Source organism: Spermophilus citellus (genome assembly GCF_964194105.1).
Source record: "Spermophilus citellus genome assembly, chromosome: 2".
Lineage (NCBI taxonomy): Eukaryota > Metazoa > Chordata > Mammalia > Rodentia > Sciuridae > Spermophilus > Spermophilus citellus.
In genome coordinates, this window is record NC_138183.1 from 72,525,457 (window position 1) to 72,541,681 (window position 16,225).

Genomic DNA, 16,225 nt, shown 5'->3' on the forward strand with positions numbered 1-16,225 from the left:
TTTCCTTCATTTCTAGAATTATTGTTTGATTATTTTTTATAATCTCTATCTCCTGATAGAGATGCTTAACTTCTTCTTTTAGCTGTTTATTTAATTCATTCTCAATGTGTTCTTTCGCTGCTTGAATTTGCTGTCTTGTATCCTCTTTAAGGTTCCATTCCATCTGTCTAAGGTGTTCCTTGAGGTCTTTATATGACCATTGTTCTGATGACTCTAGGTCCTCCTGAATATTTAGGCTGTCCTGCATTGTTTGTACTCCTTTTCTTCCTTGCTTCTTGAAGCTGCTCATGTTGCTTCTTGTTCTGTTTGACTGCTGAGTTACTGTTTACTCCTATAAATTTATTTGATGCTTGGGAGGAAAGGTATTAGAAGGGAAGGGAAGAAGTCACTAAAGAGAATGAGAGTAAGCAGGTAGAATTCAAGGAAGGGCGGATAAGAAAAATGAAAAGACAAAAGAAGAAAGAAATAGGAACTAAAAAAAGAAAAAAATTTAAAAAATAATAATTAAAAAAAATTGAAATTAAAAATAGAAGAGAAAAAAGAAAAAGAAAGAAAAAAAGAAAAAAAACAAGATAGAAAAATGAAGATGACAGAAAAACCCAAATCAAAAAAAAAAAAAAAACTAATAAATGCCGTCTTAGAGTTTGATTAACTTCTCTTCCAGTAGGTGGCGCTGTGCCCACCAGGTCAAGTTTCTTCTGTCAGTACGCGGGAACCAATCACTGTGCAGCAGCTCCTCCCAGACTGGGCGAGTCTCCAATCCTGCGTGCCTAGGGCCTCCTCTTGTGTCTAGTCACTTCCCACTTTTCCTCTAGCCAGGCCCCTCTCACCACAATACTGGCTACACGCCAGGTCTGCTGCTCCCGGGAGCCCTGTTTTCATGAACGACTGGGCTCACTCTTCCAGTTTGCCATTCCCTCAGACCCTAAGTTTGTAGAGCTTGGGGCTGAGAATCCTCGGCGAATTTTACTTGCACTCCGGTAGCCACTCCCCCATAGCTGGTGCAAGAGACCTCAGCAGTCAGCCCTGGTGGGAGCAGTAGTCCCGCGCCACGGGTCCCGCACCACCTCTGATTTCCTTGGGCTGGCTGTAGCACTCACGGGAGAACTGGGAGGGGCCCTTAAGGTTTCCCCGATGTGTGGAGAGGGAAAGCTAGGGGGTTACACACCTGTAGCAGCAGGTTTCAATGAAGTTATCTCCTCCGCCGCAGTCTGGTGACGTCAGTTCTCTGCCATAGTGGTGTCTCTTGCAAATGGCGACAGTTCGTTTCCCTTTGCCGGGCGACCAATGCAACTGGTGGGTCCTTACTGTCTCTCTCAAGCCCCGTTTGGAACCTGTGGCCACTACTTATGAAGGCTCGGTAGGCATTTACCTCTGTATGATGAGAAGGGCTGATCAGTTGTTTCCTCCGGATGGATTAATGCTGAGTCACAGCTGTTTGTCTCATCTTTTCAGACGTGGTGGTGCGTGGCGCGGAGCACGGAGCGGCTTACTCACTTCCCGCAGGCATCTTCCTCTTCGCGCTATTTCGGGATGTTGGCGGGGCGCTCGCTCCGCTCCCTCCGGTGTGTCTCAGCCTCGGGCCCCCGCGCCTCGCTCCGCCGCGGCCTCCACAGCCAGCGCTGCCCCGGCCGCTCTCTCAATAAATATACTGGCATGCGTTCGGCCCGGGTTCCATCCTCAGCACCACATACAAGCAAAGATGTTGTGTCCGCCGAGAACTGTTCTGAGGAAAATTGGTACTTCAGTTTCCAGTATTCTCAACTTGGTGTCTTTCATGGTCACCACCTCTCCTCCCCCGCCACTGTTTACCTCACAGTCCCTCCAGCCTACAGGGCGCCGCCATCTTCTGTTTTGTTTTTTTAAACCTTAGTCTCTTTTCTCTCTCTCTGGTAAATTTCTTGATTTTCTACATCATGTCATGTGCAGATATGGATAGCCTTCTTTCTGATTTATTTCATTTTCTTGACTTAATGCAAGAGTATAACTCCTATCACTGTATTGAATAAGAGTGGTGAATGGGGACATCCTTACCTCATTATTTTTTTTTTCTTCCCCCACATCCTCATTCTTGATCCTTGAATGAAAGCATTCAGTTTTTCACCATTAAGTACGTTAGCTTTAGGTTTTTAGTTTTTTATAGATGCTTTTTTTGGGTCAGATTCAGAAAATCCTTTGTTTGAGAATTTTTATTTATTTATTTATTTATTTTTTATGGTGGGGATTTGAACCCAGTGCCCCATGCAAACCAGGCAAGCACTTTTACTGCTGAGTCACATCCCCAGCCCCTGTTTGAGAATTTTAATCTTCATTTTTGATAAAAATGCTTTGCTACATATATTGATATGATTGTATAATTTTTTCTTTAACCTATTAATATGATAGATCAGCATTGATTTTGAACATCAAATCAACCTTACATCCCTGAAATACCCCACTTGATTGTGGTATATAAATGTAAGTTCTTTTTACATATAAATCTATTGCAAACATTTTGTTAAAGAGTTTTTGCTTCTGTATCTGAGGGATTTTGTTCTGTAGTTTTCTTATGGTGCTTTATCTGCTTTTGATATTAAGGTAATAGCTAGCTTCATAAAATGAATTGGGAAGTAATCCCTCCTCTTCTGTTTTCTGGATGAGATTGTGTAGAATTGTTAATTTTTTTTTTTTTTTTTTTTTTGAACACTTTGTATAATTCTCAAGTGACACTAGCTGGGCCTAGAGATTTCTTTGGGGGAAGTTTTAAGATTTTGAGTTCAGTTTCCTTAGTAGTTTTCGAGTTATCCAGATAATTATTTCATATTAGTTGAGTTATGATAGTTTGTGTTTTATAAGAAATTGGTTTATTTTGTCTCATTTATCAAATTTGTATGTATAAATTCTCCTATGCTTTTGGTAAGTATAGATAATAGTGATATTTCTATTTCATTCCACGGGAAGTTTGTTTCTTTTGACATTTCCCCACCCCTTCTCTCCTTTTTTAGTCATTCTTGCTAGAGGTGTGTTAACTTTATTGATTTTTTTTTAAGAAAACAGTTTTTTTTACATTACTTTCTGTTTTATTATTTTCAAATTTTGTTATCCTTTATTTTTTCTTTCTTCTGCTTGATATGGGTTTATTTTGGTGTTCTATTCTAGGTTTATAAGATAGAGCTTGGTTTATTTATTTGAGAATTTTACCCTGTACATTGTTTTTGTCTCTTTCCTTTTTCTTTTTGTTTGTGTAGGGGGTCTCACTATCTTGTCCAGGCTAGACTTGAAACTGAGATCCTTCTGCCTCAGCCTCCCAAGTAGCTTAGATTACTGATGTACACCACCATGCCCAGCTGGGTTATAAATTGTTTATAGCTCTTAGAGCTATAAATTTTTCTCTCATTACTGCTTTAGCTGTGGTGCAATGTTTGATATGCTATATTTTTATTTTTATTCAATGTAGTGTGTTTTTTTTTTTCATTTTTCCTTAGATTATAGTTTAACCATTCAACCTTTATATATATTTAAGTGCTTTGGGGGTATTACCAATAAAGTTGCTGCGAATATTCTTGTATATCATTTTGTATGCATGTGCTTTTATTTTTCTTGTGTAATTTCCTGAGAGTACAGTATCATAAATTCCTTTTAATTAAAAAAAATTACCAAACTGTTTTCCCAGTGATTGTTAATAATTAATTTTAATTATGATTGATAAAAGCTGACTTGCAATGACAGGCTTTTTTTTTTTCTAAATGGTCTGTCATAAATAATTTGAGAAACACTGGTCTGGAGTTGCCTTGGAGGGGTTAGATTTAGGTAGCTACAGGGACTGTCCTTACATTTTATAAGATAAAACATAGTAAACTCAAATGTAGGTAAAGTGTAGGTTTGAAAGAAGGAAGAATTCTTGATTTTAATTATTCTATTAATGGAATATGAGATGAGGTCATGAGCTGAGTAGAGGAAGGCAGCAGTAATAGATTGACAAGAGGAAGAGATATGAATTTATATTGGAATGAGGGCACAAATTTATTAGAGAATTTTGTTATTGATAGTTTTGACGTCTTGTTTAAATTTTATTATTATAAATTAAAAGACCAGTTTTTTATTTTTTTCCAGTAGTTCAGTTGCTTAGATATAGAAAGATAGAACTAATATAATTAGGTTTAATTAATACTAGGTTTTTTTCCCTGGCCAGTGTGACATAGGAATGGAGGATTCAGGGGTCTTTGCAGTGGAGTGGTTGTAGTGCTCTTTGAGGAAATAAATGAAGGAGAGTTGTATTGTGAAAAGGTAGTACATCAATAGATTGTAGGACCTTGTGGGGGCAAAGGGATAGCTGGAATAAGAATGTCAGATGAATTAGATGGAGGGAAAGGAAATGATTATCAAACAGTAGGATTATGAAAATATGGTCTTCAGAAGTAGTGTGATTTACATGATCTACAATATAAGGGGAAAATGACTGAAGTTGCAGAAGTAAGGGAACAGAGACCAAAAAGTTAGATTGGTTTTCTGTGTTTAGGTTGAAATCACATGACAGGCATAATGATAAATAGAGGAAGATGGTAAATCAAAGTCATCTGATAAATGAATAATATCAGGGAGTAATATGAAGGGGAGATGGTTAACAAGTAACAAGGATAATGGGTGGCAAAGTCTGATTCCAGGTCTTCAGAGGAACTAAAGTGAGGCTCAGTTAAAGGAGGAAGGAATGTCATGACAATGAGGACACCTCCATTTCTGAGTCCTGAAGTATAGTAGGGTTATAGCAAGTCACCACTTAATAGAACTCTAGGGAGAAGTATTTTGGAAATAACAGTTTTCAATTAGAATAAGATACATTTGGAGAAATTGAAGATATTGATCAGTAAGGCAGCAGTAGTGTCCCATTGAAGATGGGTGACCTAAAAGGTTTAGACTTTGCTCAAACTAAACATGGTAGTCATGGTAGGACTAATGTGATTAGTCATGGTAGTTTCTTGGATGAGGGTGGCAAGTGAGTTAAGAGTTCAAAAAACTTAGCCCAAAGGTAAGAAAGGTCAAAGTGAAAAACCAACCCAGTGATTTTTTTTTTTTTTTTTTTTTTCAGGAGCTGAGTGGTTTCTGTTGTACTGGAAGTAGAAAGCATGTGTATTTAAATTGTGTGTGTCTTACTCCTTTTTCATGAACTTAAACTTTTTCATGCCTAGTAATTCTTATTTCTGTACTTGTCTTCTGTGACATGCCCATTTATTCTTCTGAAGGCCTGGGACTTCATGGGTTTCCAGGCTGAACACTGGAGCTTCTTGTCTGCTTCCTCCTTTCAGGTTCTTTAAACATTGTTAATTTTCAATGACAGGTGTCTTAATTTTTTTCATGTTTTCTCTCATTCTCTATGTTTGGTAAGGGTGAAAGAATTTTAGCATATGTTTTGTTCATTGTCATAATACTACCAAGATAAATTTTAGAAAGGAAACATTTATATCATTCCAAATTTCCAACAATAGGGAATATAATAAAGTGTAGTATGTCCATATAACAGGACATCATGTAGGTGTTCAAATTTTATTTTGTAGGAACATGGGTACTAAGAAACTGCTCTCAGTAAATTTTTATTGGTGCCCTTTAATTTTAAAAATGTGTTTTATGACATTTATAGGTTGTTATTAAAATGTAAAAATTTAAGTTTGTTTATATTTTGAGTGATTTTTATTTGTAAAGTCTCTATTTTTAATATTTTTGTAATGAATGTGTTAACTTTTATAATGAAAAGGAGGAAATAAGTGATTTAGAAATAAAGTCTACTAATAATAGATGGTGTAATATATGAACCTTGAATATTTTAATAGAGAATTCTCCTTATAAAAAAATCAATTAGATATGTAAGTGTACATTTGTTTGTGTGTCTTACAGAAAATGGTTAACTCTTTGGTTTAGATTTAAAAAAAATTCCTTTGATGTCAGGTGGCAACCTGTGCGTCTGGCTTTTAAAAAATAATTTACATTATGAACCAAAACTTCAAGTGTAAAGACTGATTAAAAGCCAGGCATGATGGTGCACATCTGTAGACCCAATTATTTTGGAGGATGAGACCCTTTCTCAAAATAAAAAACATCAAGAACCATGTATACAATTCAGTGGTAGAGTACTTCTAGCATGTGCGAGGCCTTGATTTCAATCCTCAGTACTACAAAGAAAAAAAATTTAAATCTCACAGTATTAACTTGAAGTATAGGTAGAAAATAATTTTGTTCAAAAAAAATATTGTGGTTTGAAATTATAATTGACTTATTTGTATTATTTATTGAAACTTGTATATTATACAGCATAACAGTTTTGGTTGTATGATGTATAGTATATATTCACTTTAACTATTTAGAAATTTAGCTTTTTATTTTGTTTATTCAGCAAAAATAATTTACATTATGTTTAAATTATTATGTGTGTAATTTCATACTAAGTACAATTCTTGGTATTTGGGATATGTTAGTGAACAAATCAAGATAGGTAGTCTGGTAGAACTGGCAATCTGCTAGTCTAATTTTAGTAGGATTCCTTGTAGAGAGAGAAAAAAAAAACTCCATATTCTTAGTGTGGTGGTTTTTGTTTTTTCTTGTGGTGCTAGTGGTGGGACCTGGGGCCTCAGCATGGTGAGCAAGTGCTCTATCACTGAGTCATATCCTCAACCTCATGTAAAACTTCAGTATTAAGAAAGCCTTATAAATGAAGAGAAAAAGCAATCTTAGGTACTGACCTACTTTTGTTTTATTAGATTGAGGAACTTCAGCAGGCTCTAACAGTAAAACAAAATGAAGAACAAGACAGACAGAGGAGAATAAGTAATACCCGCAAAATGATAGAGGATTTGCAAAATGAATTAAGGACCACAGAAAACTGTGAGAATCTTCAGCCTCAGATTGATGCCATTACAAATGATCTGAGACGAGTTCAAGATGAAAAGGCATTATGTGAAGGCGAGATAATTGATAAACGAAGAGAGAGGGAAACTCTAGAGAAAGAGAAAAAGAGTAAGTTTCTTAAAATGGGGATTCATCTCTGACAATGGCCTTTCTTCTTCCCTGATACTCATTTCTTTAAACTGTTCAAGTTTCCTTGTATGATTTGCCTCTGGTTGATCATTATTTTATGTCCAATTACAACAATAGAATTAATTTTCTAAAAATGCTTAACTTTATTTTCTTTACTGAGTAACTTAATATTACTCAGATCAAATTTAAGCTCTTTATCCTACACTTTATAACCATTAGCTTTGGTCTTTCAAACCTGTCCAGTTTCATCTTTGCTTTTCTTTCCTGTAGACCATGTGGATAAATTGGTAGCATTATTTGGATGGAGATCTTATATTCTTTCTGTTCACTGTATATGACTAATACCAGTGGGGGGGAAATAAAAAACACTTTTGTGCTTTTAAAAGTTTTAGATGTGTATAGTTAAAAAGAACTAAAAGAAAAGGGTGATGCAACCCCTTTCCTACCTCCAGACCCACTCTCAAGAGTAAGCACTTTTAACTCTTGCAGCTTTTGTAATAGACATCTTCATATATTCACCATATTCTTATCTCATTATCACTTGATTAATCAATTTTAGACATCATTTTTTTGATAGTTATTTTGTAGATTTTAGCTCATAATACATCCCTAATTATTGTAATTTCTCAGATTATCTTTTTTGGGGGTTGGATACTGGGGTTGAACTCCGAGGCCTTCGACCACTGGCCACATCCCCAGCCCTATTTTGGATTTTATTTAGAAACAGGGTCTCACTGAGTTGCTTGGTGCCTCGCCATTGCTGATGCTGACTTTCAACTTGTGATTTAATGCCTACCAAACTGTTGGGATTATAGGCATATACCACTGCGCCTGGCAATATGCCTTTTTCTGTGGCATTCAACAATTGTCCATATTGTTTACATACACATTTTGTGATCTAAAATACTAGCACTGTGCTCCTGTCCTTGCTTCTCACATTCAAAACTCTCTCATCTATACTCCCATTTTTATATTTTCAAGGTGTGACACATCTATTTTATTGAGAACCATAATTAAGTTTTATGTGTTCTATGGGTTAATTCTGGAAGTTTATAATACCAAGTATTGATTAGTACAATAGTAAAACTTATTCATAGCCAAGCCAAGTAGTATATGATGGCTAAATTTCCTTTAATTCACAACTTTTTATAAGGTTTTAATTTACCTTTATGAATTTTTTTTCTTTCTTTTTTTATTTGGTACTGGATAGTAAACACAGGGGCACTTATTACAGTGCTATGTCTCCAGCCCTTCCTTTTGAGGTTGGATGGGTGAGTACCAGGGATTGAACTCAGGGACACTCTACCATTGAGCTACATCCCCAGCCCTATTTTGTATTTTATTTAGAGACATGGTCTCACTGACTTGTTTAGAGCCTCACTTTTTGCTGAGGCTGTCTTTGAACTCCCATTCCTCCTGCTTCAGCCTCCCTAGACACTGGGATTACAGGTGTGTGCCACTGCTCCCAACCTATCCTTACTTTTTATTTTATTTTGACATAATGTCTTGATAAACTGCTGAGAGTTTCACTAAAATGCTGGGTCTGGCCTCAAATTTGCAATTCTTCTGCCTCAGCCTCCTGAGTCACTTGGGTAACAGGCATGTGCCACTGTGCCCAGCTAATTTATGTTTTTTTTTATTTTTTATTTTTTTAAACAGAAAACATTTTCTTTAGCATTTCCTTAAGTAAAGGGGAGAGTGCTATCTTTTCTTTCCTTGAATTTTGTAACATTTCATCCTGCTTCTACCTAAACTGGTAATTCTCAAAGCCTCCATCAGTATTTTATCATATGGGATTTCTTTCATACCTTTTCTATGTTGACTAAGCCTATTCCTCTATTTTATATGTGTGTGTGTGTGTGTGTGTGTGTGTATCTTTTATGCCCTTACTTTGTTAGAGTACATTTGCAGATAACCTCCTAAGAAGAGATTTGGAAATTAATTCCAGACTCTTTGTATTTCTAAGAATATCTTTTAACTCTTTTTATCTCTTTTTCTTCATTTTGTTGTTCGTATGATTATTCTATGTTAAAAATCATTTTTCTCTCAGAAATTATTAATAGATTGTTTCATTAATTAAAATTTTCAGAGAATCTACTTTGTTTTTCAATTTTAGATGTGGATGACCATATTCAACGTTTTGACAATCTTATGAATCAAAAGGAAGATAAGCTGAGACAGAGGTACCGGGACACTTATGATGCTGTTTTGTGGCTAAGAAATAACAGGGACAAATTTAAGCAAAGAGTTTGTGAGCCTATAATGCTTACGGTAAGAAAATTATTCATCTCTGTGACATCTTGTAGTTTTATTATTGTAATCATTGTGCATTTTTTTTTTGTTAATTTTTTAAAGAATTTTTAGTCCTGTTAACATACTGTTTTTTCTGTTATCAGGCTTCTGGCATCTTTGGTATTGGGCTAAATCCATAAATGAACTTTATAAAAGACCCCTTGATCTATAATAGTAACAAGTATTACAAAACCTGCAAACTTTTTTCTAGTAAGAGGTATAAACTAGAAGCTTACAGGCCAAGAATCCTGTATAAACTTAGCTTGGTTAGGCTGGTTATTACATTATAGCTTGTTTTAGATTTAAACCTGCTGAAGAATTGGAAAACTACTATAAATAAAAACATTAATGAGGAACACGTGACAAGATGAGCAAGAAATTGGCTGTTATTTAAAAGGACATTCTGGGAATTTTGAGAATAAAGCAAGTAGTTTATTGACATATTGTAGCCTTTATTGATTATTGTGGGTCATTAAGAACAGGTAAAGCTATATTTAGTAAATATGTAATAAGTTGTGACTATGAATTTAATAGAATAATTTCTGAACTGTAAAATGATCAGTTTTATGTAAAAAAAAAATGAGAAAGTGACAAACTACATTCTTTGATAATGACATTTTAGTCGTTGACATATAAGCTCAAAACTTACCCCACAATGATTTAAGGATTATTTTGCTAGATAATTTATTTTAAAAAGAATTCACTGTAGGTCTTTGCAGGATTCATGAAAAGTTTGTTTTTTTTTTTTCTATAACATATTTGTGTTATACTTTATTAAAAATCTTTTCATATATATATTTCAATCTTTTATAGTAACAAAATTAATATAGATGATGTATTCTCTTCTTGCTCAAGTACATATTATTAAAATGTTTTTCCAGATCAAGAAGAGAATTTCTATTTTGAATGTAGACATTGTTTTGATTTATCTGATTAGGTTGGAAGGAAAATATGAGAAAAATATTGTCACCCTTGATATCTTATAATGCAAATATAATTGTCAACTGATTTTTATTAAAATGTTGACTTCAAAATAATATTTCAGAACTTAATTAGATTTCTCATTCTTTTGTCATTTGATTTTCTAATCACATCATATTACTAGTTGGCATATACTTATATTTTAAACTATATTTGAATATTTAAAGTGAAAAGAGATACTCTGATTTTTCTTCCTTTATAGAGTAACCCTTCTCCTTTCATAACATAACACCTCCCTCCATTGAATGTCCCCATACATACTTATTTAAGTCTTCAAGGCCTGCTTGAAATGCTTCTACCTTGATAGGCAAGATAGCAATATACAGACTTAGTCATGTACCTCACCAATTAGCAATCTATTTACATAATTTATTTCTAATAATTCCAATGTAGAGTTACAGAAGTGTAGAAGGGTTCATTTACAGACGAGGCAAAAGATGAAAATTTATGAAGATACTGATGGGTGAAAGTAAATTACTTTATTTTTTATAGTGGAATACTATTGAGCCATTAAAAATACTGCTGTAGGTTTCTAATTAATAACATAAGAGGAAATTTATGGCATGATAATTTTAAAACAAGATATAGAATAGAATGTATAGAAAATTTTAGGGCTGGACTCTTCTTGTGATAGTTTGTTTTCTCTGACATATCTTAATATTTTCCATAAAATTGAAATACACATGGCAGAAATGCCTAGTTAATTAATTTTTAAAGATGTTTGTAAGTTTATGCTATGGTGGTGTAAACCTAGGTTTCCAGTAGTTTCATAAAGTTTTACTCTTTGGTTCTTTGTGTTTTATTACCTATCAGTTATTGCCATATATAATTTGAAGTTCTCTTGAAGATTAAGAAGAAAAATATTAAAAGCTTGGGAAAAGAGAAATATTTCAACTCTTAAGTCATAATCTAAGACTGTTTCAAATGTTTTCAATGAGTTGACCAGAAAAAAACTAAAGTTATCTCTTATATAGCATCAAAATTAATATGCATTAGGTACTATTTAAATATGGCTTTTGTTTAAGTATGTATTGATTGTTTCTTGGTAACAGACTAGATTTTTTAAAAGACTGTTCTATACCCAGTCATTTTTTTTTGTCTTTCTTTTCTCAAGTATGAATCTGAGTAAATAAAGATATTCAATATAAATATGTTCTAATAATCAAGGGGTTCCATGAAGATCAGCTTTTTTCTTTTTGTTTTGTTTAGATCAATATGAAAGACAATAAAAATGCCAAATATATTGAAAATCATATTCCATCAAATGACTTGAGAGCCTTTGTGTTTGAAAGTCAAGAAGATATGGAGGTTTTCCTCAAAGAGGTAAGTACTAACCAGTGTAGCACATGTAACATTTGTCTTTCAGTGCTATAATATTTAGTTATAGAGCAAAAAGTAGTAGCTACTTTTTTTTGCTAGGAGTTTTGTGTAAAATTACTGTTTTGCTAATTTCTTTCCTTTTTTTGTCATTATAAGTGATAAGTTTGACTTTTTGTTTTATTGATTTGTTTTTTGTGGTACTGAGGATCAAACCCAGGATCTTACACATGCTAGGCAAATGCTCTACCACACTTGAGTTATACCCCCATCCCAATAAATTTGTTTTATAAAAGGCAAACAGCACATAATTTCACCTGTAACATATTTTGAAATTAGTTTGAAAAGTAATTCTGTCAGATTCAAAGAGAAACAATGATGGGCCTTAGGTTTTGGTCATCCATTTTTGAGCATGTATTTAGATAAAGTCAGTCTTTATCAACTGTATATTGTTATTATCAGTAAGATTTAATTTCCCTTTTTTATGTACTTTCTCTTTTTTTAAAATGCTTGTTAAGCAAATTCTTATCAATAAAAGCTACTTTAAAATGTTGTTACATCAAAAAATAAAATAAAATGCTTGTAAAGCTTGGTTTAGATTATCTTTTTTGGTCTTGTTTAAACCTTTGTTAATTTAAGTGAGGACAGTACCCTAGATCAGCTCAAGCGGTCCCCTGTATCTGTGGTATACAAATGCTTGGAAAGAATCCTTAACTTTCTTTGGCTTTTATCATATTGCCCTACTTCTGGTTCAGTAGTTGGCAGAGAATGAACATAAAGGTAAATGGATTTAAAAATGTGTGTGTGTGTGTGTGTGTGTGTTTATGTTTTATATACATATATAAAATTATAAAATGGCTTCCAAATTATTGAACATCTATGTATGTTAAAACTGTTTCAAGCCTGACTATAGAATTATTGATCTTACATCAGAGTGCACTGAAAGAGCCAGTTATTAGAGTTATATATCTGTAAGACATGGTATACTATAAAGTCATATAATCAGGTTTAATTAGATGACCAACTTAGCTTGCACTGAGTGTCTTGTGTCAAAAGTTTATTTTATGTTGCCTGTACACTGAGGATTTGAACTTTGTTCTAATACTGTGAGAATACTAGGCACACCCTCTATATCCCTAGCCAGAACTTTTTTTTTTCCCTTGTACTTATAACAATTATCTTTCCATAGCTACTTATCAGGTAGGACCAGAACTTTCTCATACATATAATTTTTTGTGTGTATGTTAAATTGTGAAGTTTATTCTGTATAACTTTATCCTGTAATTATATCTACTAGAGTACCATTTCTCATCCCTCAGTAATTTACAAACAGTAGTCACAATTTTTTCCATTTCTCCGTACTATCATGTGCTACCTTCACAAGTTCTACAAAGTCTGGGTCCTGCCTATAATATCAGTTACTGTTTTTCTTTAAGTCACCTGAATATTTGTTATCCAAACAAAGTATTCTAAAAGAAAGTATATCACTATCAAATTAGAAACCAAATGTTTTGTACAACAGTAAGAAAATAAAAACAATGGTAGTAAATTCTAGACCTGTACTGGTGCTTGCTGAAAGCATGTAATATGTTGAAAAAGAGGTAACAGGGAATTAAGGACATGTTGACAACTACAGCTTTCTCATTGATATAATTAGAAATATTGAAATAGAATTGAAAATAAAATTACTTTCTCACTGTGTTATTCAGTTTTATTTAAAATAACCATTAAAAGAATAGATTTTTCAAAACTTTATGAACTTTATATACTAGCATTAATGATAGATTAACTCACAGCCATTAGTCTTTCATTTTACTTCCACTCCTTTATTGATTTTTAAAATAATTTTTATTTTGATGATTTTAGACTTACAGAAAAGCTATAAGAGTAGTAGATAGAATTTTTGTATTCCCGTTTTCCAGATTGACTATTTGTATTTTGCCCTGTTTGTTTTATTGTTTCTCCATTGCAAAGTACAGTCAGTTGTGTTACAATACAAGATATACATTTTTTAAAATCACGGTGTTACCTGGGTTCAGTGGCACATACCTGTAATCCCAATGGCTTGGGTGCCTGAGGCAGGAGGATTGCAGGTTTGAAACCAGCCTCAATAGTTTAGTAAGGCTCTAAGCCACCTAGTGAAACCTGTCTAAAAATAAAAAGTTCTGGTATGTAGCTCAGTGGTTAAGCACCCCTCGGTTCAATCCCTGGTACCAAAAAAATAAATAAATAAAAGTCACTTTGCTGTGCAGAATGTGCAGTAAAATCCCACAGGGCTTATGGAAGGGAAAGGCTTAGGATACAGTTTTCAAAATTTTTCATGATGGATTTAAAAAAATGAACCTAGTAAAAATGGTAGCACAGTTTTACATGTTAAATTATTAATATACAAATAACATAAGTAGGATGCTTCGTTTTGAAAAAGACCTGAGCCTTAGAACTGTGCAACTTGTGAGTTAATAGTGACTAAAACAATTTTAAACTGGTTATCTGAAATTGGATGAAAAATTGTAACTGCAATTATAGGTGGGTGTGGCTTAAAACATGTTGAACTGAGGTGGATTGTTGATGTTTGAAGGGGTGTGAATGTGTGTGTTCAGTTATGCAATACAAGATATACGACACTTGGTTCAGTGGGATGCAGTTTTCTGCATTCACTTGCAGATAACCTTTTGTTTCTTTGTGTATGAAATTGCATGTAAGTAAATATGAATTTCATATAGTACTCAAATTGTCTCCTAATATATCAGTTGCTTAGAACAAATTTGTTACACATTAAATTATTAATATACAAATAAAATTGTATATTTTATACAATAAGCATAGCAAAACTGATTATTTTTCCTTTTAATTATTTTTCCTTGTAATTTTTTTTTGAGACAATAAATATCTTGTCTCTCATGAAACTGCCTAGTAGGTTTAAGTTCCATTAATAAGGGGCTGGAGATTGCTTAGCATGCACAAGGCCCTATGTAAGATTTCCCCTAAACCACAAAAATGAAAATAACAGCAGTAATTTGTTTTTAAAAGAACTATTTATGAGTCTAACTCAATCTTTCCTTCGAAGTTTACTAGCTGGCATTCTACTAAAAGAGCTTTTTCTCCATTTATTTATATTTATTTATTTACTATATTGGTATAGACCCAGAGAATTTTATGAATTATCCATTACTGTCTTTTTGTGGGGGTGAGGGTACCAGGGATTGAATTCAGGGGCTCTCAACCACTGAGCCACATCCCCAGCCCTATTTTGCATTTTATTTAGAGACAGGGTCTCACTGAGTTGCTTATTTAGCACCTTGCTTTTGCTGAAGCTGGCTTTTGAACTCGAAATTCACCTGTTTCAGCCTCCTGAGCCACTGGGATTACAGGCATGCTCCACTGTGCATGGCCATTACTATCATTTTAATGCTCAAATTGTCCCAGATTTGGCCAGTGAAAACTTAGATTGACTCCTGTGTCCTATGGATATGTTGTCATCATATTTTCAGCATTTCTTATTTTATTGCCTTATTGAGCGGCTCATCTTGAACATACCCTGCACAACTATTCCTTTTCCCAAAGACCCTAGTTGCTTCTAGAAACCAAGACCTAGGAGCTAGTTATTTTCATTGTTGCTGGTGTCTCATTGCTTCTAAGTCCTTGCATGCAAACCTGCATATCTACTTATTTCTTTATTTGTCTAGAGAGCTAAATGTACCTTGAGTTCACACTGCTGTTTTCATTTGGCAATGTTGCATTAGTGGGTACTCTCTAATTTTTTTTAATATTTATTATTTCTTTCTGTATTAATGAAAAGCATAGCACCCCATATGTATTTACTCATTTTTCAAACTTAGAATGCTCTGAATGTAGTTTCAGAATTGCTAATCTGTGCTATTATGAAGTATTCTCTGTTCTACTGTCCCACCATGCCTCTCACACATCTTTCAGCATCTTTTGTTAAATATATATTTTAATATATAAAAGTAAACATTGTTTTTGATTATTGAAAATGGATTTTTAAAATTCATTTTATAATTGTTTATTGCTAGTACACAGACATAAAATTTTTTATATTAACCTTGTATCCTGTGACACTGTTACATTCATTTACTGAATTCTAATAGTTGCTTTATAAATTGTATCTACTGAGATGTCATATGGCTTTTGTACTTATTCTAATAATATGATAGATTGGATTGGTAGATTTTAGAGTGTTGTGTTATTCTGACATTCCTGGAATTAACTCTGCATGGTCATGTAACCATATATTGCTGAATTCTGTCTATGAAAAATATTTTTGCATTTGTATTTATGAGTGATAATTTATAGTCTTTTTTGTCAGGTTTTGCAGTGAGAGTATGGCATAAAAATGATTTTGCAAGTGTGTTTCCTCTTTTTTCTGCCAAGTTTTGGTGTTGACTGTTTTATGGCATTTATCAATGAAGATATCTGAATCTGGAGCTATCTTTGGAATTTTTATAGAAAACTCAGTTTCACTAATAAGTGCAAATATTATTCTATTTTTTATTCTCATTTCAAAGGAATTTTTTCTATTTTAATTAAGATGTTCATGTTTCTGGCATAAACTGTTACATAACGTTATCTTTTTAATATTGCCAGGATCTTTTACCAATAAGCCTGTCAG

The 16,225-nt window shown here is 33.5% G+C and overlaps 1 protein-coding gene across 5 annotated transcripts in view; it reads left to right on the top strand.

Annotated features, from left to right (window-relative positions):
• SMC5 (structural maintenance of chromosomes 5) overlaps positions 1–16,225 on the top strand; it is a 101,212-nt gene that overhangs the window by 47,208 nt on the left and 37,779 nt on the right. For all 5 annotated transcript variants that reach the window (XM_081279421.1, XM_081279423.1, XM_081279425.1 and 2 more), the window contains exons 9-11: positions 6,729–6,984; positions 9,122–9,276; positions 11,488–11,601. In XM_081279421.1, coding sequence (XP_081135547.1) covers positions 6,729–6,984; positions 9,122–9,276; positions 11,488–11,601 — 525 coding nt within the window. The remainder of the gene's footprint in view (positions 1–6,728; positions 6,985–9,121; positions 9,277–11,487; positions 11,602–16,225) is intronic.